This window comes from Aulonocara stuartgranti, assembly GCF_965226115.1.
Source record: "Aulonocara stuartgranti genome assembly, chromosome: 20".
Taxonomy (NCBI): domain Eukaryota; kingdom Metazoa; phylum Chordata; class Actinopteri; order Cichliformes; family Cichlidae; genus Aulonocara; species Aulonocara stuartgranti.
In genome coordinates this window covers 33362025-33372463 of record NC_138956.1, presented here as the reverse complement: position 1 = coordinate 33372463, position 10439 = coordinate 33362025, and the positions used below count along the sequence as shown (strand labels likewise).

General features: G+C 38.2%; 1 protein-coding gene across 1 annotated transcript; it reads right to left on the bottom strand.

The window, feature by feature from the left end:
- Positions 1–1072: 1072 nt before the first annotated feature.
- nemp1 (nuclear envelope integral membrane protein 1) lies at positions 1073–8800 on the bottom strand. Its single transcript, XM_082519550.1, has 9 exons — positions 8657–8800; positions 7607–7728; positions 7190–7406; positions 7027–7099; positions 6843–6936; positions 6626–6740; positions 4714–4939; positions 4247–4423; positions 1073–2573 (listed from the first exon to the last, which is right to left on the bottom strand). Exons 1-9 carry the CDS (start codon positions 8763–8765, stop codon positions 2414–2416), a joined length of 1293 nt encoding a protein of 430 aa, XP_082375676.1. The 5' UTR covers positions 8766–8800; the 3' UTR covers positions 1073–2413.
- Positions 8801–10439: the final 1639 nt, after the last annotated feature.

The window sequence follows — 10439 nt, the reverse complement described above, 5'->3', positions numbered from 1 at the left end:
CACAGGGCAGTCGGGTTTAAATGTCAAAATGTCCCCAATACATCAGAAATGGCTCACTGAAACTAGAGAGTGGGAGAGAAAGAATGAATACAATGTTTTAGCTCTAACGTATACTTAAAGCTGCCTGATTGAAGATAACACTGTGTGGCTTTAACAGCAAGTTAGGTCCACTGCAGTTTTTCCCTGTTCTGTTTCCACTTTCAGTTTATTGTGAACTTAGTAAAACCTTGAAGATACGTACCGTATATTTAAACACTTGACTCAACATTGCATATGTAATGCGAGTGTTTGCCAGTCATGACTGGATTACATAGAAGGTTGTGTGGCACGATATGTCGGAAGTAATGTGAAGATATGAGAAATGTCGCACATTCTTACTTTACAGCTGAGTGGTGGTTTCTTTGAAGTTAAGGTCATATTTTAACAGATTTAAAGATGCCCCTTTAAATGCGAACACCAGCGAAAATCATTTGAAAGATGCGTGTTTCAAACTGAAAATACTGTTTTGCTTGTTTTGTTTCTAGATAAGTGAGGAACAACAGAAGATATCGTGTCTAAAGTACATTTGAATCTGCATACTGGACAAATGAATCACTCGACAGAAACAACAAAAACAGTTTCTGCAAATGCTGTTTGATTCAAATCACTCCATTGTTGTCTGCAAAGTGGGTTTGCTGCTATGACAGGAGTTACCAAAAGAAGCATCAATGATTTACAGATAGAATCTACTTATCCAATTCAGGGTGACTGAGGGGCTGGAGCCCATTCCAGCTATCCACAGAGCAAAATATGCTACAACCTGGGCAGGTCACCAGCCTGCTGCGGGGCTAACAGCAGGCAGGTTAACTAGTGTTAACCCAACACCACTACATGTCTTTGGACTGTGGGAGGAAGCTGGAGTGCGGGGACAACATGCAAACTCTACACAGAAAAGCCCTGCCAGGTGCAATCCACCACCTGATTTTATTTTCAAAAAAAATGATCCGATCTTTAGTAAATCAGTTGTTAAACCTGTTGAAATGTGACCTGGTTGTCAAAAAGAAGCAGGACAGAATTGGGCTCCGACATCAAATTGGTGGAAAAGAAGTATTTTATTAAAACAAGCAGGTCCTCTTAAAAGATTCCCATGCTAATTTCATTCACCGAAGTCATGGCATTTTGACCAGACCACCAAACAAACCTGGCACCAACACAGCACCACAAAACTGCTGTGACCAAATTCAAACCGAAATGTGGGTTGCTTCCTAAAAGGCATCAAGGTAGAACTGGCTCTGTACCAGGACGGGGATAGAGCTGGTAGAAAGGCCACCTACTAAACAAAAGTGAATAGAAGTAAACCAAGAAAGACAGTAGCACAACCTAAATAATCAAGAATTATAATCCACACTCACACCATATAACCGAATGCTTACATTATGCCTGCTTTTTTTTTTTTTTTTTTTTTAAAAAAGGCCGCTTTATTCCCCTGCGAGTGACCCCAAATCCTTGTAACATCTAGTCACTGCTAGATGACTAAAATTCAAATTTTACATTCACAGGTATCTGGCATTAGGGAATACACAATTTTCCCTTCTAGAGGCCTGTTTGACCGGGGGCTTTACCTACATATGGTAATATGTCATTAATGATGACACGTCATGTGTTGGTGTGATGGAAGGATTGTTCAAGCGCAACACAACAAAATGTTTTATATGATAAATAAGTATTGTTATTGCATTACTCATTTTCATCCAGCCCGAACTTGGCCCCTCGAAATCTTCCTCCCACTGATGCCAGATGCTGCTAATAAGAGTTCATTGCATCCTTGAACTTGTCTCTCTGATACTACAGAGTCTTTACTTAAAATAAAGGTGCTTGAAATGACAATTGTGTCAACCGGCACTAAACAAGAAAAATAACTTCTTTTCTTTGCATCAAAGGCAAAATAAATAAATATATATATCTTTATTCAAATTACTTGGGGACACTTCTACTGATGGTTTTTGTTTAAAATGAATGAAATAAGTCAAATTTAAAAAATGACATCTCTTTCTCTTCCCAAGCAGGAAACTAGAGTAATAACTGGTAATAGCCAAAGGCTGTAAACAAAATATGTTTAGAAAACTGAAAACTTATCTGGGCCACAACTGGGCACAAAGAAACCTGCAAGTCTCAGCTTTCACTGTCTTTAAACCTCTCAACAGAAATCTTAATTCCCTGAAATAAAGAAGTATTACACATTCTTTGACAGTACTTTGTTTACTTTGCCTGTGGTGATACAAAATGGCTCTTTATCCTGGAATTCAGGGATGCCGCTAATCCCGCCTCCAAAGAAGCCATTTAAAAGTCAGTCTGGACGGCCCTGGAGAGCTGGTCTCCCATCACCTTTCTGAAAGGCAGTAATAAGTGTTTTTGTTTCCAACACTGCGCCGTCTCACTCTGGTTTCATCACAGGTACAATATCGTCGTCATCTTCGTCGTCTGTATCAAACAGTTCATCCTCAAAGAAAGATCCTCCAAAACCGTATTCCTGAGCATGGACGGACACCTCGTTAGGCATCAAGTGTGGGGAGCCTTCGACAAAATCAGCAAACCTGTGGGTAAGCATGACGACATCGTGGACCAAAACTGAACCAAAGCATGCTGCAATACTTACGTCTTTGTTATACATGTCTCTCTCTCTCTCTCACACACACACACACACACACACGCACACGCACACACACGCTAGTTATCCCTTATTAATGTCAACCTCCTGTTTCTGACCTGTTGCCAATTAACCTAATTAGTTGCCAAATCCTAAAGTACCACTTACTTTTCCAGCCTTTTTTTGCCCCATCTCAACTTTCTTGAGACATGCATTTTATTTCACGAAATACTGAAATGTCCCAGACATTAAAATGTTTAAATACTTGATTTTTTCATGCTCTGTAAATACAATAATGGTTTATAATGACTGCATTCAGATCTTTATTCATTTATTTATTTACATTTTACACAGGACAGGCTACCAATGTACCTTGTATTTAAACCCTTGACTCAAAATTGCAAATGTAGTGTGAGTGTTTGCCAGTCATGACTGGATTACATAGAAAGTTTTGTGGCACGATATATCGGAAGTAATGTTAAGATATGAGAAATGTCGCACATTCTTACTGAAGTTTAGGTCATTTAATAGATTTAGTGACGCCCCTTTAGACAGGAAAACCAATGAAGATCATTTGACAGATAGGTGTTTCAAAGTGAAAATGCTGTTTTGCTTGCTTTTCTTCTAGATAAGTGAGAAAAAACAAAAGATATCATTCATAAAGTGCATTTGAATATGCATACTGGGAAAATGAATCACTCAGCAGAAACCATGAACTAAAGCAGTTTCTGCAAATGCTGTTTGATTCAAATCATTACTTTGGTGTCTGTAAAGTGGGTTTTTCAAATGTTCTTCCCCCAGGTTTGTTGTCTAAAACATTATTGCACAAGCAGTGCAGAAAAGGCTTACTGATAAATAAGCTAGATAGAAAGTTCTTATATGATTTTAGCAATATTTGTAATGTTTCTGGCATAAAGTAGTAATTTTGATGGTTGTCATTTATCCAGACAAGAAGCCTAATATTTGTGACACTAGCTGATTTATTGCAGTCTTTGTATTGCAGATATTTTTTTCCAGATTTTAGAAATGATCTTAAAAAAAACATGGTTACAGCAATTTACTGTGTGTAATTAAGGGGTGTTTGTATTATAAACCGTGTCTAAAGCAGTCAGCTATTGGTGATCAATAGTTTCCCATTAGTTTTGTATAGATGATTTCAGAAAGTTGCAAGGCAATAATAAAAATGAAAACTTAAAATAAATTATTTTATAAGAAACATAACTGAATCAGAAAACAATTAGTAGATATAACACTCCTCTCTTTATTTTAGGATTAGGGGGAAGTTAAGCCAAAATTGGCATTGAATCATATCTGTTATTAACCTCTGTCTCTCTTCCACAGCATGTCTTTTATCCTGTCTTCCTTCTCTCACCCCAACCGGTTGCAGCAGATGGCCCCGCCCCTCCCTGAGCCTGGTTCTGCCGGAGGTTTCTTCCTGTTAAAAGGGAGTTTTTCCTTCCCACTGTCGCCAAAGTGCTTGCTCATAGGTCATATGATTGTTGGGTTTTTCTCTGTATCTATGAAGCGCCTTGAGGCGACTTTTGTTGTGATTTGGCGCTATATAAATAAAATTGAATTGAATTGAATTAGCAAATGACAAATGTACGAGCATAAACCCACCTTTTGGGAGACTGAATTCTAGAGACTGTCTTCCACGGGCTGAACTCTGGGCTGTTACAATATTTCCGCAGCTCCTCCAGAGCCCGCCGAGTCTCTTCCTCAGCTTCCTTCTGATACTCCTCCTCAGTCAGCAGGCGTCGTGGCTGTGGCTTCCAGTAGATGTACTGCTTGATTTTTCTGCAAAAAGAGTATTTTCATGGCTTAAATAAATCCATATTATATGAACTTAATATGACTATTGTTCTTTATTCTACAACAAGCACAGTATCACTACTTTTAAGTTCAGCAGTTCACATAAAATAATTTACCGTGTTAAGAACATGCAATAGAAAAGTGTTTTTCTTCATTTATTCTGTGAAACTAAGTGTGTGTTTACCACAGAAGTCAGATTATACTGCCTGTGGAACAATTATCCACAGTACACTGTGCTCTTACGCCACCTTGTGTCAGCATTTTAAAATGCATACCTCCATGCAGCAACCAGCAGATAGACTGGGTACCCCAGGTTTTTGGTAAACAAAGCAGCTACAATAAGAGCGAAGGCAACTTGCTGAATCTGAATTCCTAAATAAACCAGGAGCAGACCAAAGAGCTGCAGGGTCCACGACAGGATGTTAATGCTCTTCTCATCAACCAGAGGGCCATAACGGTAACACACAGCAAAGCTGATGAATCCCACAATTGCTACATAACCTGCCAAAAAAAAAAAACCAAGCACACAAACAAAGAGAGAGAGAGAGTGAGATGTTTTTACACTGCATTAAAAATAGTTAAATCACTGCAAAGTTATGTACCAAATGCCCATATGCTTTACTTTTAGAACAAAGTTTTACAATTACAGCCATTTTTATACAATTTCCCATTTTCAAATGCTATGAAGTAATTGGATTATTGAGAAAGCAAACAGTTTCATGGCCAGGTCAAACCCATTTCCTCTGGTTCAATCTGGTTAACAACAAGGAGCAAACCGCAGGTTACCGTCCAGAAAAAGAAAGCCAGATGTCAGTGTGTCACAAAACATTTAAAAGTACTTGCAGAGGCTGCCAATGGAACTGGGTCACTAGTGTTTATTGATGCTGTGATTGTTGATAGATGTAGCAAGATGATTTCTGAATGTAAAGGGTTTTCCTTTTTGCTCAGAAACTGGTAAGACAGATCTTCACAGTTAAAATGATAGTGCCCCACAGAAAAAGTTTTTCAACACAAAGAAATTAGATATTCATCAGTCACCTGATTTCAAATTAAAAGACCATGCTTTTAGTTACTGAAGAAAAAACCTGACAAACAAGCAGCAACTGGAGACTGCTGCAGTAAAGATCGAACAGAACATCTTAAGGGAAGAAACACAGCATTTGGTGCCCCCATGGGTTCATGGAACATCCAAGTATTATACAAAATTGTTATATATTTTTTATTTTTGTTAGTTTGTCCAATTCTTTCTAAGCCTCTGAAAATGGAGAAATGCAAATAAAAATTGCTGTAATTTCTAAACAGTTAAAACAATAGTTTTCTTAAACTCCATGAATTAAAGTTTAAAGTCCCTACTTCAATCACATAGTGATCATTTGCTTTAAAATCAAACCGTCACTGATTTTGCAGCTGCAAAATGACAAAATACTGGTAGCCGCCAGTGCAACCCCTCAGCCTCATAGTAGATACAAATATTTCCCAATCCTACATCATCTTGTGCTCAAATTATTAACATTCACAAGATTTTCAGAAAACTTGACCTCTGACCTTGCCCTTGAGGTTGAAGTCACTGAGATTGAAACTTATCTGAGATTTTTGGTAGATACAGCTATCATATCCATGTTTACATTCGTATGTTGCCCTGTTCTCACATTCACCTACCCCACCCGCCCAGTGGGGTGATAACAATGACAAGTGCGTCACTACCAAAAGAACATATGGACCCAAGAGAAAACTCCTCCATGACCGACGAGCTGCTTTGTTGCTTAGGTTATATTTTTAACAGTCTAAAACCCTAAATAATTCAAAAATAATGCTTGATTTTTATAAGGTTAAGCGGACATGTAGAAAGTTATGGCTGATTAATTATCTATCACTTTAAGTTTTGATTAGCGGAATAATCAGAAGCTGTAAAAATATATGTATGTGTGTATATACGTGGCAAATCTCTGTTAACGAGATTTGCCGCGGTGACTCTGTTAATGAGTCACCGCGGATCGCCCCTTTTAACATGTTGGCGCCGTCCAGCAATCGTTAACAGAGATTTGCCGCGTTAATGCAGTTATGGCGTTAACGTCATTTTAACTAGATTAACACTGACAACACAATTTTTTTTTTTTTAAATATTAGGATATTTGCTTTGGTCCTCAGTTATCAGCTAGTCACAACCTGTCCATGAAGAGTCTGTACCTAATGCCACATGCCAGTGCTCTCGAAGAATAATGCTGAGGTTCCTGAACACAAGCTGGATTGCGTACACAGAGAATGACCAGCCTCCAACTATCAACACATAAAAGGGGCTTTTCTGTGTGAAGGAACAAACACAAATGGTATAAATATCAAACATATTAGAGATATTCAATATTTTTAAAAAACTTGGATTTTGGATAAAAATTAAAAACTTTACCTTTGGTAAAAAGCGTGCCAGAATGAAAAAGAGGATTATGAGAGAGGCAATCATGCCAGTGCTCATACCGGCAGAATAGAAGAAAGCCTGACTCCTTCATACAGGTGGTGAAAAAAATATATCAATTACTATGATAAACCCAACAAACCTGAAAAAGAAACTTTAGTCCATGAGAAAAAATTACCTGCTGAGTGAGTCTGCAAAGAAAAACAGCAATGCTCCAGCGAGGAATAACAAGAATAGATATATATCAAACTCTGCAAGGGAATGAAGAACAGTAAAACACCCATATTTTAACTGCCAATAACCAGCAAATTTGTTTTATTCCATACCCCCATCCCACTTACTGCGAATGGGTTTGACAGTGTATTGCGCATTGCCAATAGGATCAACCTTGAAGCACGTCTTCTTGCTGAACAGGCTGACGTTAATAACAGTCTCATTGTGCTTCTCTCGCAGCAGGCTCTGGAACCAGCCCCAAAAACTGAAGCGATCAAGCTCCTGCAGCTCCTCCTCACCTTCCACAGTGTCCACCTTAAACACCTTTGAACTCCACACTTTGACCTGTCAGATATTGGTAATATTATATCACTCACAAATTTAATCCAGAGGCTCTTTTTAGCTGACTGTCAAGCTGTAAATAAAATTTGAAGTATGTTAGAGTAGATTACATTAGACCACTAAAATACCCAAACTGAGGGATGATTTTAAAGAAAGAAAGGATTTCAGTATTTTACCAGTTGTGGGCTGGCAGATTCACCTACTTGAATTCTTGTCCATGTCTGCCTCCAGGTTGGCAATACGGTGTTTCTGTAACAGAACCGGTTGGATCCTGACATGACATACTCGTCACCATCCCGCAGATTAGTTATTTCATGTTCTTCACCTGGGATGCATGCCAATAAATAGTAAGACTGCAACTGCCATTGTACCTTATAAGCAATATTGTTTGTGCAAGAATAACCTTTGACCAGAACACATTTGAACTCTCATTGTTTACAGCATTTACAGTATAATACAAACATTATAAAAAAATTGTAGTGTCTGTAAATCCCAAGAAAAGACAAAAACCTGCAACTATATCAGTTCACACTTAATGTCTCTAATATTTCACAGTGCTATGGCCCACCGGGTGTCAGGGTACCCAACATAGTTGCCCTTTAATTTTCAAAAAAGTACTCAATTACCCATGTGTGGTTGAGACTTTTTATTTTATCATTATTATTAATGATTTTGTTTGCTGGTAGGGATGTTCTATATGTTTTCACACTGTTGCATTATCCGCTAGTTATGTTACAAAATATAGCAAATGGTAGTGTAATAATGGAAACAATGCTCATTATTTAAACGACACACGGCAAAAAATACTCAGTTTTTCTCAGGAAATATTTCAGTTTTGGGACAGAGTTAATAATAATTTGCATTTACTTTAAATTATAGGCTAAGCATTCAAGTTGTTTCCGTTAAGGAAAATATACAAGTGTTAACTGCAACCTCTTTTCGGGCAAGTTCATGCAGGTTTCTAGGGTTTCGGTTCGACAAATTTAAACCTAACAAATCTGAAAGAGCTGCATAAATAATGTTTAGTCTAATTTATTATTTATACGAACACACAACCGGAGCCAGGGAATAATCAAGATGTAGGAATCTTAGAAAATAGCCACCAATGTTCACCATACAATAACCTTTCTGCGGTCTCACTGACTCAAAGACTGAACACAAGCTAACAATAATTAGCCTGAGCAAAACCAGTTCGAAATATGCCCCCGTGTAACTCGCGGTGTATGTTTCTGCTTCACAAGACCGCTTCTTACCCGTATCCTGTTGTGAGATTTGAGGTAAACACATAAGGAGCACCGCAAGAACCATGAATCTAGCGTTTGCTGAAATAAAACCGTTTATGATTTTCATGCATCCCGCCATGATAATTCCACTGTACCCCGCCTCTAACGCCTTGTCCCGCCCCTTCCGTCTCCGGAGAACTCGGTTGAGTCGCAGGCCGATCAGCCAATCACCGCGTTACACTGGATCGTACGTCATCGTTTTTAGAGTACGTCTCTTTATTTTCCCGAAATCCACTCCTATTTGCCCTGTATGTCTACTGTACAAACTGAACTGGAATGACTAACAGTTCACTTTACAATTTCAAATAAAGTTATAAAAAAATCTTCCTTAAATCCACAAGAAAAATTGTTTTGATAGTTAGAAGATGTTTTATTTTTTAGATAAATCATTTAAGTATTATGTTCCAACCCCCCCCCCCCCCCCCCCCCCCCACAATACTTAAATTACTTCACTGAAGATATCATTCAAGTTCATATGCATGTGAAATCAGATGAGCAAATACACAAAAATCTGAACTCCACAATGCCCTGCACAGCTCAGGGTAAAGAAGGCTTTGATTAAAAGATAGAATTGTGTTATTCCTACCCAGTATATTCTTAAGTCTATGGGAGAATTCACATTCATTGTTTCAGTATTAATATAATCCTTGCTGTGGTCAGTTAATGATTTGTAAGAACATGTACTGCTGTTTAGCCTTTTATGTGGTCTTGTCTGTTTTGTATTATTGCACAGGACCGACTGATCTCCAGAAAGAGGAATCTCAAAGTTTATGAAAGAGGTCCAGACAAAGAATTAAACATAAAGCAATCGCCACAATTCAATATCACATTGAATACATTAAATTATCTAATAGATTACATTAGTCTGATCAGGAAGGCTGGCTCTGTGGTCAGCATGAAGCTGGACACTCTGGTGACAGTGGCAGAGAAAAGGACATTAAAAAAATTGCTGGACATTATGGACAATGCTGGGCATCCTCTGCACACGGCCATAGACAACCAGAGGAGTCTGTTCAGTGGCAGGTTGCTTCTCCCAAAGACAAGGACCAACAGACTTAGAAACTCCTTTGTCCCACATGCCATCAGACTGTTTAACCCCTCTCTGGAGGGGAGAGGGAGAGGAAACAGGAGGACAAAGTAGGGGGGAACAACTAAGCTGTAGTGCCTCTTCACTGTGCAATACTTTTTGTTAATATCCAACGGTGCAATAGACTTCAATACTTGAAATGTGCAATTCCCTTCTATTCTTATTCCTATTTATTCTATTTATCCCTTTTGTATATTTTATTTATATATGTCTCTGTATTTATATATGTGTATATAATGTCTCTGTAAAGCACTTTGAATCACCTTGTTGTTGAATTGTGCTATACAAATAAACTTGCCTTGCCTTGCCTTGCCTATATATAGTACTCTGCTCACATTCTGCAACTTCTGTCAGTTCTGTGCTATTGGAAACCGAATTTCCCACCCGAGGGATTAATAAAGTTTTATCTAATCTAATATAATCTAATCTAGTCTTGATACAGCCTGTTGCGATGATGTTGTTTATTATATTGCTCTCTCTTTTTTTGCTTGTTTTCTCTTTTATCTTTCTCAACAGGTGATCCAGGTGATTGATATATGTTTTTTCTGTCTGTTTGTTTTGTTGGTTTTTGTTTTTTTGCCTTTATCACCGTTCCTCTCCCCGCTGTTTTTCTTTCCCTGCCTCTCTTTCTTTCTCCCTTCTCTTTCCCCCAGTCATGTCTGTCCC